Source organism: Leptonotus elevatus, chromosome 8 (assembly GCF_054856555.1).
Source record: "Leptonotus elevatus isolate MCC_2025b chromosome 8, RoL_Lele_1.0, whole genome shotgun sequence".
Classification (NCBI taxonomy): domain Eukaryota; kingdom Metazoa; phylum Chordata; class Actinopteri; order Syngnathiformes; family Syngnathidae; genus Leptonotus; species Leptonotus elevatus.
The window spans coordinates 24186421-24206507 of record NC_141246.1 but is presented as its reverse complement, the minus strand read 5'-3'; the positions used below and the strand labels follow the sequence as shown (position 1 = coordinate 24206507).

General features: G+C 38.3%; 1 protein-coding gene across 8 annotated transcripts in view; it reads left to right on the top strand.

Moving 5' to 3' along the window:
- Window positions 1–20087, top strand: part of sorcs1 (sortilin-related VPS10 domain containing receptor 1) — a 223613-nt gene that overhangs the window by 112787 nt on the left and 90739 nt on the right. For all 8 annotated transcript variants that reach the window (XR_015095776.1, XR_015095777.1, XR_015095775.1 and 5 more), the window contains exons 4-5: window positions 6475–6633; window positions 18669–18742. Coding sequence is in view for 5 of the 8 variants with exons in the window: in XM_086082258.1 (XP_085938384.1) it covers window positions 6475–6633; window positions 18669–18742 (233 nt within the window). In the remaining 3 variants the exon portion in view is untranslated. The remainder of the gene's footprint in view (window positions 1–6474; window positions 6634–18668; window positions 18743–20087) is intronic.

The window sequence follows — 20087 nt, the reverse complement described above, 5'->3', positions numbered from 1 at the left end:
TGTGAATGAGTGAAGTACAGACACATATAAAACATATGAACAAAACAAATTGACTTTAGCACTGTTTGTGTCTGCCTTTATACATCTTGTCTTTAATACAAATACTTCAAAATGGAGCTTTTGTTTGCTGAAAAACAATCTTATGTCCAAGACCTACTCCATGAGGCTAGTTTTTTTCTATGCAGACACAAACACACCACGCTCGCACGCCACACACGTTATAGTAAGCTAGCCAATAGCAGCACAACAGAGACGTTAATATTAACACTTGTTTCCCTCATTAGCATGTAGCAACATGATTAAGGAGCAAAAAAAAAAGCAGACTAGTAATAAAAATAATGTGTTGGTGTTGAGTGGTAGAAGGTAAGAAACTTCACATATCCTGGTAAAAGGAAGGAACACTTTCACTCAACTAGAGAGACATAGCCTGTGACTGGACTGAGGAGAAGATGTGCTCTGCTCGTCTGCTTGTAAGCAGGGGAGGGGTCGAGGTGGATCAAACCATTTTCAATCAAATGGGGGGTGTACTGTATTTTTGTTGTTTAAATAAAATATTACTTTTAAACTCTATGATTATATATATATATATATATATATATATATATATATATATATATATATATATATACACACAACCCAAAGATGGCCTGAATAGGCGTCTGGCACAGCATATTAGACTCTTCACACACAAGTGGATGCCTAGATTTTTTTTTTTATTATAGATTTTTTTGCATTCACTCACACAAACACGCAAACATACAAACATGGTCTCCCAGGCGGGGAAGCGAACCCATGCCAACCTGCGTCGTCGTGACAGTACCACTCCTAAACTACAAAATTTATAAAAACATGGGACATTTGCTTCAAACGTGGAAAAACTATAAAAAGCTAACTTTATATTTATGTATGCATTTAAAACTAAGTTATGTACTATGTAAAGTACATAGAGTGCAGTAGTGTGCAACCTGAGAAAGGAACCCAATTCAATTAAAGAGAAAGGAAAGAACTAAGTTTGGCAGGTTTGTTAGGGGTCTGGGTGAGCTCAGGCAGCGTTCCGTTAGCTCTGACAGTAAATGCCTCACATCAAAAGAGCAGCGTTTGTTTCATCCACTGGATCAAACATCTGGTAGCACCTCACCGATGCAGCAGAAAAAAAAAAAGTTATAATTCTGAATAGTGTGTCAACTGCTTTCGCTTTCATGTGCTAGATTTACAGGCACACAAAATGGCAGTTAGCTGGTGTTTAATGAATATTCAGTGAGTTTTATTAATGATAAGCTGTCAATGTATAAAAAATAAAAGAAAAAAAAGAAAGAAAGAAAGAAAGAAAACTTTGAGGAAGGTATTTCCCCGTGGATGGCCATCATGTTTCAGGTAGTCAAATACAAATTCTGCACCTTCTTCTTTTATGTATTTGACTAAAATACAGTATAATACATTTGATCTAGCAGATGAAGAGAATAACTATTATAAAATTTGAGTTCTCTTTGTATATACAGTATACATTATTATAAACCTACAACTGCCAAGATTTTAATAAATGTTATAAGGTGCAATGTTTATTTTTATAAACTTGTATTGAAATACCCCCACACCCCCCCCCCCCCCACCCACGCCACCCTCGAAGATCTGTACTTGTGTTTTGAAGTAATGAGATGAAAATACAATATAATCTAAATAAATACAAAGAAAATCTATTGTGCTGTGTGCTTTAAGTCTGTAAATACCTGATTGATTCTGGTCATTCTACCATAACGAAGGCAGCTTGATGAGGATTTATATTAGTATTTGATGTTAAAAACAGTCCAGTGTGAAGATCTGCTTAGGTAATGTGTTTCACTGGTAGTGTGTTGGAAGGGTTGCTGCACACCTAACCTACCCAATGTGGCGCCCGAGGCAGATTGTATTGGGTAGTGTTGGAGTTTGCTTTTTCCTCTGCGTGTTCGTTTCCTTTTGGGTAGTGAGAATGTTGGTTATCTGAATACAGGCTGGAGACGATGAACAGTTCCTTCAAAGCTTTTATTTCTACAGAATATTCCGGGCACAAATGAGTTACAGACAATGGCTGTAGCATCTCACAAGTCCGAAGTTACAGAGGACTTACAACATTCTTATACTATCTTGAAGGGGGGTACCACAAAGTTTCCAGTAAACAGTTCAACAAAGTTAACCGGACGTGCAGAGATACGCGATAACACTCAAGGACATACACATATATACAGTCATGACTAAATCTGGGAAGAAGACACACTTCAGTAGCCCGCCTCCATCATCAATTTACATACGCATACAAAAGTAGTAATAATAGATTCATGTTTTTTTTGGGAGGTAATGTTACCGATTCAACATGTCATCATCATTGCTCTCTCTTTCTCATTTTTTATTCTGCATATATAATATAGAATGTATATTTGTTCTGATATGCATATTAGATTATATACAACTACACATACAGTATTTAAACAGAGGCTCAATACTCATGTTTAGTTTAGCTTTTAACAGATGTTTTTATTTAGTTAGTTTTTTATTACCTTATGATTTATTTAGATATTTATTTAGCTACTCTTTTATTTATCTTTTATTCATCAATCTATTTTTTTTATTTACCCTATTTTACTAGGGATATTCGATACCACTGTTTTTCCAGACCGATACCACTATGACTACGCAACTCTTGAGTAGTCACCAATACTAATACCAAGGACCGATACCACTAGTTCTTTTGATACATACCCCCCCGCCCCCAAATAAAAATAAAGAAAGCTTTAAAGGGTTGAGAAGGTTTCTTTTAAAACGTATTCAGTTACTAGTTACCAGTTTAAAATGTTTTATTAATATTATGGCACTTGGATTACATTACTAAATTAATTAAACTTGATTACTTGGGATTACTTTGAATTACAGTGGTACCTCGAAGTTTGAACATAATTAATTCCTCTGAAGTGTTCAAAGTCTGATTTGTTCAACCTCTGAAACATTTTTTCCCATCCATCTGACCATCCATTTACTACCGCTTATCCGGGTTCGGGTTGAATGGGCAGCAGCTTTAGGAGGGAATCCCAGACTTCCCTCTCCCCATCCACTCCTAATTTTTTTCCCCATAGGAAATTATGTAAATACAATTAATCCGTTCCAAAGCTCCCAAAACTGTAAAATTATATTTTCATTTATTTCTGATTTAGTTTAATTTCCATTTATTTAAAAACATGTACACCCTGTACAGTATTTTAAGAATAAAAATACCTTTTTGTGGTGTAATGGCATCAGTAAATGAAAAATGCACTCGCAAATATACAAAGCCTGTTTTAAATTCCTCATTATTGCTATGTTAACGCTTGCTTTAGTTCAGTGCTGAGTTTGTGTGTTTTACATGGAGCAAATTGTTAGACTACTAAGGGATCATGGATGTGCTGTTTAACGTCAGGCACATTGTTGAACAGCTAAGGGGTCCTTGTGCCAGTATTTATGTAAGTAGTCATGGTAGATACAGCATCGCGATTATCTCCTTCCTTAAATCCACAGTGGTTCGCCACTCTTTCTGTTTTGTTTTTTTGCTGTCACTGGCACTGTTGTCTTTCTTTGGGTCCATGGTAAAGAGAATTGTCATCGAAAAATGAAAATGCATTTGCGAATGTACAGAGCACCTCCGGGAGTGTTCACGCTCTGACTCGTTATAAGCAGCGCCTTGTCTCGACTCCTGTGATGTGAGCATACAGCATCTCTCGGTTACCCGTTCAAGACATGTTCGCCTTTTCTTGGGTGGTCGGACTCTGAGAATAAGGTCAAACTCCAAGGCATTTTTTTTTACTCTGATTTTTTGTATGAGTTCTAATACGTTCGAACTTTGAGAATCCGCTGTACTCCAAAACCAAGTATGCTAATGAGGACAAAATAAGAATAAATATCAATACAATTTATATTTCTATACAGTGGACCCCGCGGTTAGTGACCGGAGCAGCCTGCAAACAGCAAACACCTTGTATAATTGACGTCCATTAACATGCATAGGGTGATTGATAAATTGAAGGACATGTAAAACAATAGCTGTTTTCGAACTTTCACTGAAGTGAACAACCCCACAGAGAGAGAGAGAGAGACAGAGACAGAGAGAGAGAGAGAGAGAGAGAGAGAGAGAGAGAGACCATATTGGATTTTAAATGAATGGCAATTTTGTAGTCTTCCAATTCCTAGGCCCTGATCATTGGCCATCGACCACTGTTGCGAGGACCGATATCTTGAATTAAGGCCGGGTATCGGTCCAATACAGGTGCATGGTATCATTACTCGCCCATCCCTATATCTTACTATATCATGTCCTTCATGTCCCTGTTCTATATTCTTTTAGTGTTTTATGTTTAACTCTTGTGTCTCCTGATGGCAAGCCTCCATGTTGGGAGGTGTGCTCAGCCTGTTTGTGGCGATGTCCTATAGTTTCCCTCGACACCAAAAGCTGGGGGGCTGTGTACAATGTGTTTGCACAATCTGGGCCAAATCCACTAACAATGTGCTGCATCCGCTAACAGATTTCTAAAAGAAAACTAAAAAACTAGATGGCTCATACGCGCAGTAAGCCAATGAGAAGTAACCTCGTCACAGGATTGCCATCTTGGGACAATGCCGCTCATAAATAAATAAAATCATTCACTTTAACAGTTATTTTTCAATAAATACAATTTGACAAATAACTAAACATCATGAATTTAAAACAAATGAGCCAGAAATTTACCATCTGCCATCTACTGACAAAAAATTTGCTCCACACAAATCAGTGTCACACCTTAAAAAAAGAAAAAGGAAAAAACAAACAAAGAAAAAAATATGTATCTTTAAAATTATAACTTTAAATAACTTGTAGTACTTCTGTATCTTAGTGTCAATTACTTGCAGCACATCTATCAATGTTTTTGTTTTGAAAAACAAAAAACAAAATGGACATGCTTCTTTCTGATACTACACTTGTCTTGCTCCAGTAAGCCCGCAGACGAATTACACAGCTAAAATGACTAAACCAAATCTTGCTTGAGGGCTTCTTTAAAATGAGGGATACTCGGCTCTGTAACTTTCGAAAAATAAATTGTTTATTTAAGAGAGAAATGTCAAGAGTGTACATTACAGAAGGAGATTCACAAGTTTCAAGTTTGCTGTTTAAATTGGCTACTGGTGTCACGAGTGATAGGCGCTCGTCATGGTGGAATGCAGGCAAAAAGGCAGAGGCTTCCAAATGCAATTCCAAATACACTGATGGTTGTCTGACTGGGCCACGAGGCTTTTGTGGGAAATGTAAAAACAAACAAACAAAAAAACAGCTGTGCCCTCTAATTGGTTTACCTAAGCTGCATACATTTATCTCCTGATAAAAAATAAATGCACCTATTGTGAATTGAAGGACAAATGATTATGGACCCTTCCAACGCACTTAGGGGCATGCTTAAGTCAGAAAAGGCGCACTGTTGCACACTTTTTTGGCTTTGCAGATTCTCCCATCGACTAAAGTGGCTGGCGTTCTCACCAAAGGTCCGGTCTCGGATTCAACAAAGACGTTGGAAAATTACCAGGTTGACTTTGGACTTTTGTGAAAAATCATCAAATTGAATTTGGACCCCATGTTAAACGAGATTCTAAGGTCAAAATTCGATCAATGCAAACACGTACAGTTGAACACATCAAAAGAAATGTTACATTGCGTACAACTGTTAAACATGCACACAAGTGAGAGTTAAGTAGAGAGTATGCTACTGAAATGAGACATCTTCACGACACTTCATGGAGTCAACATTTTGAAAATGGCAGACACATACCATTTCATAATTAATTCTTCTGTTGCAAAATAAAACAGTCAGGTTTCTGAAAAGGTTTTTACTTTTTGTGTGTGTCAGTCAGTGCTGGTGGGGTTTGGAGGTCTGTGGGGGATGAAATAGAACGTCTCTTGGCACGTGTACCCCCCGACCGCCGCTGTGGCATGTCCAGGACACACAAATGAAATGTATTTGTCTGTGATGAGGTTGAAAAAGTTACAACCCGCCGATAATCATTTACACATACATCAGTGTGTGTCTTAAGGTACAGTGGAACCTCCAATATCGTCAGTTCTGTGTGGCTGAATGACTCACAAGTTGCTCAAGTTTTGCAAGTTGTCCCATTTCAACAATCTTTTTTTTATTCCATCAATTCCCCTTCATAAAGCAATACAGACAATGGTGCCATTTTAACACTGAAATCAAATAAAGTAATACAGTACATATCAGTACAGTTGTGCATTACTTACATTGGTGCACTGTACAGTGTTGTGTGTTGGCATACAAAACTGCCTGACCTCGGCTGGAAAGACAGAACCTTTTATGAAATTAGAGCTATGTGAAGGAATGAATGAACATCAGAAATTTTAATACGTTCCACAGCTACTTTATTTAAGGAAAACAAATTGTTGCAAACCTAATTTGTTGCATTATGTACTATATCTCATTCTTTCCCAAGATTATGCTCTTAACGGATACTGAAGTGGAGAACAGTCTTCTGATCAGTTCTGATGAAGGAGCAACATACCAGAAGTACCGGCTGAACTTTTATATCCTCAGCCTGCTCTTCCATCCCGAACAAGAGGACTGGATTCTGGCTTATAGTCATGAGCAAAAGGTAAGGGAATTGCTTCAGGCTTGTTTGACTTCTTTAACAAGAAAATAGTTCATCTTTCACGCAGACCAGCAGGGGTTCATGTTTAGTTCCTCAGATCACGCTGGACAGGTTTCAGATTTCATCATAGTTGCTCCCTCAAATATTGTTATCCCTCACCGCAGGAGCGCGCACGCATTGCATGACATTGAACGGAAGCAATGTGTCATCATGCTTTTTTCATTAAATGAAATGAACAATTTACATTATTGTGTTTTTTCATTTATTTTTTAAAAGTTTTTGCTTACAAGTTCTTGCATTCATCGTTGTTTGTATCAGTGCATTATTAACTTTAAATATCAGGAACAAAACACTACAAGAATAATCAGTGTAGCAGTTTTACTTTCTTTTCGTCAGTCATCTGAGCTTTGATGATATTTTTACGTCTTTATTCCATGACGTATTTTTACTCCAAGCACACCGCACTTTGTACGCAACAATGGTCGAGTTGAGTGACGAGACACTTGAGTTTACATGTGGCTGTTACAGAAACACATAAAACATCAACAGTGATACTATAAATTATAAAATGTTTTCAATTATCCCGTGCAATGTGCTATTTTTTTCTGTTTGATGCAATGAATGATGTTTTTCTATGTATAATTGAGATGTCCTACAACACTACTACTGCTGAAGGCGAATAACGTAGCAGCCTATTGTACTGTTTTCTTTGCGTCTCTCCACGCAGGTATCATTAAATACAAGCGCCCCGTCACCCCCCAAGATTGTTTATGTAATTGAAAATGTAAAAAAAAAAAAAAAGTGTGTTCATGTCTAGAAATGACAACAAACGAAATGAAAACAAACTAAAACCATAGGTTTTAGAGGCATGTTTTGCCAGGCGCTTTAGGCCTTAATGGGTTAATGATATTCTCTTCCATCTTTGAAGATGTGCGGGTCACAAATTTGAATTTGCCATCACGCTACTTCAAGACAAGACCTGCCCTACTCTGCCTCTGATTGGCTAGTGGCTGTTAATTTGACTTATGCTATTGGTGATGGGATCTTTTCACTATCTGTTTGGTCAGGTTTGCCCGGCCTCTGAATTGCGCTTCATAGTGACTGTGCCCAGATTCACTTGCTGGTAAAGCGATGCGTCTGGTTTTCAGGCTAATAAGTGTCATTGCTCACCACGTGTGACATTCATGCATTGGCTATGAGATGAATTTTATTTATTTTTACCTCCAACTTCAAACAGCTACTGTATTTCATTTCTGGCATGGAAATGCATCAACATCATAAACACTCACTACAGCTGCAATGTGCCAAATATTCCTAGATTTGCTTTAACCGCCAAATTATATCTGCTTAACTTCCCACTGACCTATAGGTACCTCAATTTCTGTCTGTAAATATTCATATATTGGTCTTTTATCTGGTTAGTGCCACAATCCATGGTATAGAGCTATTGATCATCAGGATCATTGATAAACATTGTGAATCATGAGGTGCTTTGGCGGGCATGTGGTGTAGAATCTGTGGCACATATATCCACCAAGAGTGTGAATAAAATAGTGTTAATGAAAATAAAATGATAAAATGGAGATTGTGCACAGGTATGCGTTCACTATTTTCATCTTACCCACACATTTGCAAATGAGACACACGTACATTTGAGTTTTATGTGCAAAAATAGTTGTGATTTCAGTGTTTAGTGGTTAGCACTGTTGCCTTGGGTTTGACTCTAGACGCAAGTTCATGATATGCTGAATGTGCTTTTGTTTTCGTGGAATTTTTAGCCAAGATTAACAGGTCAAGCCATTCTTGTTGAATGCCACAAAAGAAGCTTTATCTGTGATTAATAGTATCCGTTAGTAACAGTGAATTGCTGTTAATAAAAATAGGTGTCATTAATCAGAAGTAGATTATTTATAAATATGTCATTAATGAACTAAAATGGGGGATACATTATTGATTAAAAGGGTCTATAGTACAACATTTGAAGTGGCCGGTATCCTAATGGATGCGACCAATATGTTTGTACATCGAAAAGGACATACTGCATCACCACAAACACACACACACACGCACCCCCCCCCCCCTCACACACACACACACACACACACACGCACGCACGCACACGCGCACGCACACACAAACAGAAAAGGAAAGGAAAAAAAAGTTATGCTATAGTTAATAAATCATTCAGTCCATTTACACAGGCATGTGAAAATGTTTTATGTCCAAAAACAATTTCTCATTAGTGATGAGATAATAATAAATCAATTAACTGCAGTATATTCACTCCCATTTTGCCAGGTCACTGACTCAGTGCCACCCAAAAACTGCTTCCCTTTCAATGTTCTCACAACCTTTTTGGCAGTGATGGTGCATTTGTTGATTGAGGGACCTTCTCAAAATGTGAGGTTGTAAAACTCTCAACCCCCTTCTACTCCACTTCTTGCTCTCTGTCACTTGGCTGTCATTTGCTTGACTACCCAGTTATTCTTTCCACAAAAATAATTAGCCAAAGTGACTTCGGACCCGCCCAGCCTCTCTGCCTTCTTGCTTGCATCTGCTTAATACAGCATTGCATTTCTTTTAATGCCAAACCTATCACGTGAGCTACACAAATGAACAAAACTATTGGTATATTAAAGAAAGACAAAGCCACACTGGTCATTGAAATAACTTGTCTAAACTGTCTAATCCTAAATGCTAACACATTTCACAAATATAATAATAATAATAATAATAATAATAATGCATTGTATTTATATAGTGCTTTTTTATCTAATCAGATACTCAAAGACGCTTCACAATGGATACATTATTCATGCACTTAGACATCCACACTATGGTGGCGGTAAGCTACTTAAGTAGCCACAGCTACCCTGGGGCAGGCTGACGGAAGCGTGGCTACCAGTGTGCACCTACGGCCCCTCCAACCACCACCACATTCGCACCTTCCATACTCCAGTGTTAGTAGCACTGGAGGCAATGTGTGCCCAAGGACACAACGGCACATGACTTGGGGAGAGCGGGGATCGAACAGCCGACCTTCTGGTTACTGAACGACCGTCTCTACACCCTGAGCCACGGCTGCCACAATATACAATATAATTTAGATTTTTAAATCCAAGGGCTAATTAGTATAAAAAGTAAATGAAGTATGCTGCTCTTTGGACAAAATGTGCGCATTTACGGGCATATATACATATAGATATATATGTGCTTAAAGGATATGTATCACGGTATTTCCACGGTATGTCCTTCCACAGTTAACTATATGCATATAATGATTCAAACTTACCTTGTATTAGTTAATCTTATCTTACTTAAGACGTCTGGTTCAGTAAAACCCCGCCTCTCCTCATGTGGCTACCCCGCCACCTCCCATCGTAGGCTGCTGTACACATCTTGCCAGCACCGCCCCCTAATCTCCGGATGTTCGTTCACTCTCCGAGTGGCTGCAGCTAGACAGGACAGCCCTTGCAGTACAACGTCGTCTTCTTTAAATGTGGAAATTGAATGAACAGATTGAATTGAATAAACATTTGAAACAATACGGCTCCTTTGCCGCAAGAAATCGTAGTGGAAGGGGGGCGGAAAAAGAAAAAACCTAGCATGGGGTTCGAAGTCGGGACCTTCTACTTACAAGGTTAACGCGCTAATCACTATACCATTCGTTCATATCGTTTTTAAAGGCACAACGTTTTTACTTGTAGTTAGTTTACACAAGTGTCAGCCGCAGCACATGGAACATTTCTGGGAATTTAAGACAGCTCATTGTCATTGCACTTTGGCATTACAAATATGAAGGATAATTGATTGCTTTGAATTCACTTGGACTTAATGTTTACTGATAAAGGCTACTTTTATCACTATCCTGCGAGCATGGAGGTCTCAGAGAAAGTGGGCGTGTGTGAAGTCCGCAGAGGCGTTGGGGGGGTGGGTCCGCACCTGATGACGTCAATGTTTAGTACCCGCTCGTTTTCTCGGGGAGGGGCTGGTGTTTGAAGAGCAGAATGACCTAGAATTTCTCATAGGGTAGGTCCTCACATATGTACATAGATAAGTGAGGACCCAGTCGCTTTCTTGGGTTTGGAGTGGCTGGTGCTTGGAAAGCAGGAATGCTCAGAAATGGGTGAATGGAGGATAACACCACTTCGATGACATTTTTTGGTGAGGAATTAGCATTTTAACATGGCTAAAAGCTCCAAAAAGTTGACTTTCACGTTATTGACCCTTCAAAAGACCTATACATGCAAAATTTGCTTCTTTTTTTTTTAGCCATAGTAAAGACATGTACACACACACACATATATATATATATATATATATATATATATATATATATATATATATATATATATATATATATATATATATATATATATATATATATACATTTTCTTAACCACTTGTCCTCACAAGGGTCGTGGGGGCGCTGGAGCCTATCCCAGCTGGCTTCGAGCAGTAGGCAGGGTACACCCTGAACTAGTTGACAGCCAATTGCATGGCACACATAGACAAACAACCATCCACACTCACAGTCACACCTATGGACAATTTGGAGTGTACAATTAACCTGCCACGCATGTCTTTGGAAATGTGGGAGGCAACCGGAGTACCCAGAGAAAACCCACGCAAGCACGGGGAGAACATACAAACTCCACCCAGGAAGGGCGAAGCCCGGACTCGATCTCACGTCCTCTGCACTGGGAGGTGGACGTGCTAACCAGTCATCCACCGTGCCGCTATATAATACAGCCGTAAAACGTCCTCAGCGTTTTCTTTTGGACACACACATGTCTTGAAACGTTTCTGTGTGTACAAGATTCTTTGGCTTTGTAGGGCCTCAGTAAACTGCTAACTAAAGCCTCGTTTCTACCGCCGGTATCTACTCTACTCTGCAAAAGCCCCGTCTCCACCAACAAATCTACCCGGCTCTACTCTACTCGCTTTTTCTGGTACCTGCTCCTTTACAGTTCTAAAAAAAAAAAGTAGCCCAGTTCCAAAACGAGATGTAATTATTTTGGAGGTCAATGATTGGTTCGAGACATATCGTCATCAATATGCAGCTGCGCAAACCACCATCACCCCGGGAAAACAACTGCCATTAACGATGAAGAGAGGACAATAATGGTTTCCAAACAGATTAATGCTTGGACTTTTGAGGAGGTGCAAACCTTTTTAACATTATTGAATGCTAGGGGTGTGAATTGCCTAATACCTGGCGATTCGATTTGTATCATGATTCATAGGTCACAGTTCGATTCGATACCGATTAATCCCGATACAAATCTATAAATTGATTATTGCGATTTAGAAAATACTAATCAGTAAACTTGTGCATGTACACTGTAAGATTTGTATGAAAATTTATTTATTTATCTGAAAATTCAGGTTGCAGTCTGTTTCATGTTTGAACAGCACTGAAATCAAATATTAAGGCTTAATGTTCCATTAATATAACATTCTTCCATGCTTATTGTGTAAATCCTAACCCTAAGTAAGACGTTTTGTTGAATATTCCCATCAAAAATTGATGTTTAAAAATCGATTCGGCCGCATATTGAATCGAGAATTGCGAGCTGTAATATCGCGATATATTGCCGAATCGATTTTTTCTAACACCCCTATTAAATGCAGTCTTCTGGTTGCTACAATATTCATTTGTTGTCTTCAGGCTGAAATAAACAGGCACAAACCATTGTTTGCGCTCTCCATTGTTTTTGCCTGTGTGTTTGCAGTGCACGCTAGCTGCAGTCGCTTTAGCATGGCATCATGAGGAGGGGCTCCCGGGTGGTGGCCGTGGCAGTGGAGACGCACTGCTTTTTGGTGGAGAGCCAAGTAGAGCAGAGCAGAGTAGCCAATTAGATCAGAGTAGAGTAGGGTAGATACCGTCAGAGGCTTAAATTGTTGATTGTTGGTCCCGCTCATCATTGGCACTTGTTTACGAACACCACTCTAAAATTTGACGGCAAAAAATCTCGTTATATTTCTTTTCAAATGCACATTAAAAAATATTACTAAAACTGAACTGCTTTTTTTTCACCTTCGCAATATTGCTAAAATCCGTCCAATTTTGTCTGCTGGTGATTCAGAGATTATAATTCAAGCGTTTGTTACATCTCGCCCTGACTACTGTACCATATTGCTCTCCAGTCTGCCCATGAACAGTCTTAAAAGTCTGCAGTGGACTCAAGTTATGTGACTTGGACTCGAGTCAGACTCAAGTCATGAATTTGACGACTTTAGACTCGGCTTGACAAAATGTTAAAATACTTGCAACTCGTCTTGGACTTTACCAACAATGACTTGTGACTTCACTCGGACTTGAACCCTTTGACTTGAAAAGACTTGCTTCTTCCACCAATATAAAAAGATAAAAATGTATGTTAACGAGTAAGTTCCTCTGTGTTTGTACGTGACGTGTGCGAGCTGGGCTGACACAGCACCGACATTCAGACATGTCAGGGAAGCCGCAAGGACCATGTATAAAATAATTATGTATTTAGTCTTGTATTGCACTTAAAGTTGTGTTCCTCAATCCTAACTGCCATATTAGTTAGACATTTTGAGTTTACATATATTTTTTAAAATGTAATTGGCAAAAGCATTTTAGAAAATAAATTAAGACAAAGTTTTATTTATCTGATTTATTTTTTATTTTTTTAAACAATCCGATTCGTGACTTTTGTAATCCCTTGCACCACTAGTTGTTTGGGTACAAATACTATGAGGTGGTCAACAAAAAATTAATTGCAGTATGTCCAAGATTAGATCACTGACGGAGAGGCAACAACTTCAAACTACGTTCAACATCTGAAGTTGCTCAAAGAACGGTAAGTAAGATATCAATATATCAATATCGAATTTATATTGCTTTTCATAGCCAAATATCGATTCATAAAACCATGTTTCGATACTTTTAATACGGCTTTTTCCATTAAATGAATGTGCCAGAAGCGAGCACGTATTTGTTCAAAACCTCGTGTAAGCGTTGTTCAAATGTGCCCTTCTGTTATTTAGGGTACCCCAAAAGGAACACAGTGCTTACAAAGAAAGGAAACAGCTCAAGCATGAGCTGCTCCGAGCTGCTGATTGCTATATAACTTTAAAAATGGGCTGCGTTTTAATGCAAGCGGATCGCATCGCGGGTCTCCCTCTCGAAAAATACACACATGCAAACACACACTGTTTAGACAGATGCACTATGGAAAAGCTTTTCTTTTTGCAGTAGTTTTAAATGGCTTACCTTAACTAAAATGATGCACCACATTGAAGCCAAAAGTAGAATTCTGATCGTTTACTGTGCATCTTGCTGCTCTAAATAGTAAATTAATCATACTACACTATAACTTACACAAGACTACGGACTACTTCTTCTACTTCCATTTGATGGTTGTCAAATACTTTTGGTTCATTAGCGCCCCTTTCTTTAGCATATATACCTATGGCTATGAAGAAGGCCACTGGCAGTAATGCATGACTTCTTCTTCTTTCTTATCGCGGTTGGCAGGTGGTGTTGGTACATTACTGCCACATTACTAAACGGAGTGCATGCATGTGGCAGTAATTAAACTGTACAATAAATGAAAGAAAAAGCGAAAGACTGAACACAAATACCCCCCAAAAGAAGTAAGGTAAGAAATTGGACATAAAAACACAAAATGTGGATGCATAATTATGCACTATGACTGTGTGTTATGTCAATTAGTTTTTATTTATTCATTAACCACTGGAACCTTAGCATAAAAACCGTCACAGGACTGTGAAAGTCGTGATTTGCAAAAGTGTTGTTGCCACTTTATTTACAAAGTAAATATAGTTGTAATTGATTTTAATTATTATTTATTATTTTGATCACGTCATGTTCAATTAAATACATGATTAATGTAACTGAATTGGATTCAATTATAAATGTAAATTTGTACTAATGCTCCAAGTAATAGAAATAATTTTCTACTATTTGCAACATTGGTACTTCTGAGAATGTCTTCCAAATAAAAGTAAAATTGGTACTGCATGAAATCCTTAACTGAAATGAAAATCAATGTGAATCGAATCGAATCAGGCCCTTCTGAATCTAATCGATTTTGGAAATCTGAATCGATACCCAGCCCTAGTTGCTAGCTACGTAGTTAATGAAACTGTAAACTCACTGGTAACACATTGCAAACACGGCAATATGTTGCACCACTCAGGGTTCACTCCCTGAGTCCCTGACTCCTACTTTGATGGTCACCCAAAATAATATAATCTACAATGTTGTTAAAATGACTCGAAAAGACTTGAAACTCAAAGTGTAGGACTTGTGAATCGCTTGAGACTTGTCAGTCTTGACTCGTGACTTGTCAGTCTTGACTTTGGACTTGACTCAGGACTTGAGGGCAAAGCCTTGAGACTTACTTGTGACTTGGAAAACAATTACTTACTCCCACCTCTGGCAGTTAGTACAAAATGCTGCTAGACTACTGACGCAGATAAGAAAGTTCCATCATATTACAATGATGCTAACCAATTTGCATTGGCTTCCGGTCCATTTGAGATGCGATTTCAAGGTTCTGTTACTTACATATAAAAATATTACACGGCTTAGCGCCTTCCTATCTCGTTGACTTAATAGTACCGTACGTTCCGACACGAAACCTTCGTTCACAACGCGCTGGTTTGTAGTGATCCCAAAAGCCAAGAAGTCCGCGGGTTCAAGAGCATTTTCTATTAAGGCTCTAGTGCTCTGGAATGCCCTTCCCTCAGAGGTCAGAGCCACTATTATGTACGTTTAAATCTCACCTAAAGACAAATTTTTACACTCTTGCATTTGGCTGAATTATGTGGGCCTGGTGACTGCCGCTGCTCTCTTTACTCCCTTTTCCCTTTTCTTTTTTGGAGAGGGAGTTTTAGGTGTCAATGAACAAATGGATGCTGCTTTACGGATTCTACACTAATTGCCCGGGACGATATCAGAGTTGATGCCATGGAGATTTCTGCACCGACCAACCGGGCTTAGTTTGGATGAGGTCCCACTTCCCTGACGCCGTCTTCTTGCAGTGCTTCAACTTATGAAATGGGCTCTTGCAGTATTTTAGTTAAAAATCAATTGATAGAGGGTGTGTGTATTTGTGTAAATATGTGCATGCGTGCATGTGGGAAAAAAAATCCATTGTAAAATTCTTAATTGAAATAATGGCTAAACAATAAATCACATATGACAAAACTGTTATTTTTCTGCAATACCAATGCCAATCACCAAAAAAAAACATTTGTGCATGAATAATCAATTATGAACAACAATTTTACATAAATCAAAATGATTATGTAAAATGTACATTAAATTTACATTTTAAATAAGACAAGTAGTGCTATTATGATTTTACTACAGTGCATGTAGCGTAAAAAAATTATTGTTTTCCATTTAGCTATATTCAGGTATGAGAAAATGCCGTTTACTATTTGTCTGTGTAGATTGTGAATCTTTAGTTATTGCAACTGTACTCAACAATTACCTGCCTATGTTAAATGGTTAACAATCACGATTAGCATTAGCCCCAAATAAACTCGAATCACTAACTTTTTTTACTTTTCTTGAACATCACTTCATAGTCCTCCAACATATGAAAAATAAAAAATTTGATCAACATGAATGGTAAATGGAGTGCACTTAAATAGCGCTTTATCTTCATCATATGTTTACTAAGCCTGACGTATTCGCTTGTCTTATTTAACCATATTGAGTTGTCGAAGCTTACACTGCCCGTTCACACGGAAAGGTTTTTCAAATAACTTAATTTATGCTTCAGGATCCCGCGTCGTCACACTGATGTTCTTCTTTGGTTCCATCCCATTTGAAATCTATAAATGTCATGAGTACTCGCTTATTGTAGCTTCATACTTGGGTTAGGGCTACTAGCGAATGCTAATCTACAGGGGCGTGCAGTGACCTTCAGAGGGGCAGGTGCTCAAAGTAAAAAAAGGGGCACATGTTAATGTGCCTGGCCAGCACTGTTTACTCACTTGGGGTTCGAACTTCGAACCCATGCCATCGAGCCGCTGTGCGTGGGGCGGGGAGCTGGTGGGGATGAAAAATGTATTGAGGTTGTGTGTTTGTATGTGTTTATGTTTGTGCGTGCGTGCATGTGAAATAAAAATCCATTGAAAATTCTTAATTGAAATAATGGCTACACAATAATTCACATATGACGAAACTGTTATTTTTCTGCAATGCCAATTGCAATCAACAATTAAAAAACTATTCACTCGTACATTAATAATCATTTATGAACAACACATTTACATAAATAAAAATGATTATGTAAAATGTACATACAATTTACATTTTAAATAACATGAGTAGAGCTATTATGATTTTACTATAGTGCATGTAGCGTAAAAAATGTCTTATTTTACATTTAGCTTGATTCAGGTAAGAGCAAATGCAGTTTACTATTTGTCTGTGTAGATTGTCAATCTTTAGATATTGCAACTGTACTCAACAATTAACTGCTACATCTAGGCAAGCTAGATTGTTCTTGAGAAAATGCTGTGATTATATTTTATTTGAGTCTTCATCATCCCACTAATTTCTGAAAACACTGCTACCTGTTTCTTAGCACCGAATTCTGGTTGCAAACCCCACTATTGTAAAACAACGAGCTGTTGCTTATAATAAAAACAAAGATCATGTAGCAATTTTCACAGATACATTAAAGTATATTTTCAATTCAGCTCTTATTGAGTACATGCCACAAGACTTATCTAGCCTAAGAGAAAAAAGCTACAAACATCTACTGGAAGTGTTCTTTCTATTTTTCACATAGAGCAAACGTCAAATGTGAGAATTCTAACTTTATTCTCGGAATTCTGACTTTAAAGTCAGAATTATAAGAATAAAGTGAGAATTCTGACTTTAAAGTAAGAATTGTGACAATTCTCACGTTAAAGTCACGCCTAGGAAGCCCCCACCACTCCCCCACCCCCCTCCCCTCCGGCATATGCCTAATTCTCGCTCTGATTCACACCTAGTGTCGTTAATAGAGATCCGAACGTCATGTGACTATTTCTCTAAACACCGCCGCCGCCGCCGCTGTCATTTATGCCGTAAAAAAGTCGTTATGGTGTTGGTCAGTTATTAAATTAAACTGTGTAATATCTCTTAAACCGTAGCAGTATGAAACATATGTTTGGTAACTTGCCTAATCTGCTTATTCCACCATGTACAAAGTGTCCAATCACGTCCTTCGCCTTCATTTAATAACTATTCAATCAAGCTACATCTACATAACTAACTGATTCAGTAACTGACTCACCTGATATGAAAAGATTGCTACACAAGCAATGAGGAGGATCCCAAGTCCTCCGTCTTGTTGTTCACCCTTTTTATGGCTGCAGTGATCCATTGGCTACGCATTAACCTAACATGGTTGTTTTGGGGTTGTATGAGGAAGCCAGATTACCCAGAGAGGCCCATGCAAACACAGGGATAACATGCAAACGCCACATTGAAAATCTGCAGTTGGGATTCAAACCCTAATCCTCAGATCATTGTAGCAGACATGCTAACCACTGTGCTGCCCGTACAACTTACAATTGTGTCTTATTTTTCTTTTTAGCACTAACAAGTGTCGACCATATTCATATTCCCAAAAGAGAACTCTCTGCCAACACTCAAAGTTTAAAACTGGTTGTCCATTCCTGCTAATTAAAATATCATCCACAATCTTTACCCCAACCACCCACCCCCACCCCCTTGAATTTGTTCACCACCTACATACGGCCTTCTTTTATAAAAGGCTAATTGTTGTAAAAATCATAAAATACAATTACACGGTATATGACAAGATGTACTTTGTTCCCCGTTTTCTTTTCATGTATACGATTATACAGTACATACATTTTTGGGACAGTATGTGATATCTGTTTTGTTGCTTTAAAAAACAAATAGTGATGGGAATTGTTTTGAGGTACTGTGTGGTGTTGATGTGTTCTGCCAGTACTGTTAAATACACAAAAAGTAACTACATTACATTATGATTGGTTTGTGTTGCATACAGCTCTACAGCTCAGTGGAGTTTGGGAGGAGGTGGCAACTGGTGCATGAGAAAGTGACTCCAAATCGTTTTTACTGGTAAGTGCTGAGATTTGTGTCAAACAAATTGTGCAGTGTTTGGCTGAATACTGGTTGAGAAAGTGGTTGATTACTTTATATATTGCTGGCATCTGGCGAAATCCTCATACCTTCAAAATTATCACTTCAGCCAAAAATCGCATGTTCATTCAACCATTAACAATATTGCATCGTCAATGAGAGCCAAGCCATTTTCAACACTTTAGATTGGTCAGTAATTTGCAAAAATACCATGCACACGTGTAGACTAACTAATAATACAGATTTGTGTGAGAGAGAGAAAAACATATATTTACAAAATTGTGACATAGTAGTCTTCAGAGCAATATGTAACAGAGCCGACATTTTTAATCTAAATATCTGTGACAATCAGGTTAATGTAAAGACATAGTTTGCAGTGTTAAAAAAGAAGGTGAACAAAAGTCATGCATCTTATAACTGGATGACCCGGCAGTCAAATGTTTTTTTTGCTTGTTTGTTTTTTAATTCAAATGGTCTTTAGAAAAATCTTCCCTCCCTGGTCCCATCCAAACTGGCCACTGAGAGACTGGAGAGACAGAAAGCGTGACACACTAGTAGCCTATCAATCATTTTGCCGTCTGCACACATGCAGTGGCAGTCTGCTTGCTACTGCCACAGATCCCCGTCATACTGATTGTTTTCACAAATTATTGAACTCAGAAAAAGTAAAAAAGAAGGAATTAGACAGCCCTCATGACAAATCAAAGTATGTAATGGTTATTTTCTCTGCGGTCGGCTGCATCGCTGGGCCTGGAAAAGCATACCTAATGTTGTCGGTCTCACCGGGTCGTCAGGTAAGTTAATCCCCTGTCTTGTATTTTTAAATGATTGTATATTCCCCCAAAAATACTCAAATCAGTTCAAATCAGTAACATTTCATGTTGGGCAAGTTCACATAATGAATAAGCCATGCTACCACCGTAGCAGCCGTGGCTAATTGTATAGTCTACAGTACATTACGTCCACGTTCAAGGGGTGTTGCTTTGGTCAGGGTCAAGAGGGGAGGTGAGGCTCGAAGTAGATATCAACATAAGTTTAGGTTCATTATGGTAGTGGAAATGTTTGAGCCAAGTTTTAAAAACTATCAAGGAAACACCCCTTCTTGCTAGCGGAAACTTTAGGCCAAAATGTAAATTTTCTCGGGAAACTCCTTTCTATATTATTGCTTAATCTATGATTGTCCTTGTTATGCTGGTTGAAGAGCAACAAATTGAACAGATTGAACCCAGGGCCTCACACGCTAAGCAATGCGCTCTACCACTGAGCTAGAACTAGGATGGCCACTTCCATAAGGTCAAAAAGGAGGAAATATTTCAAAAAATTA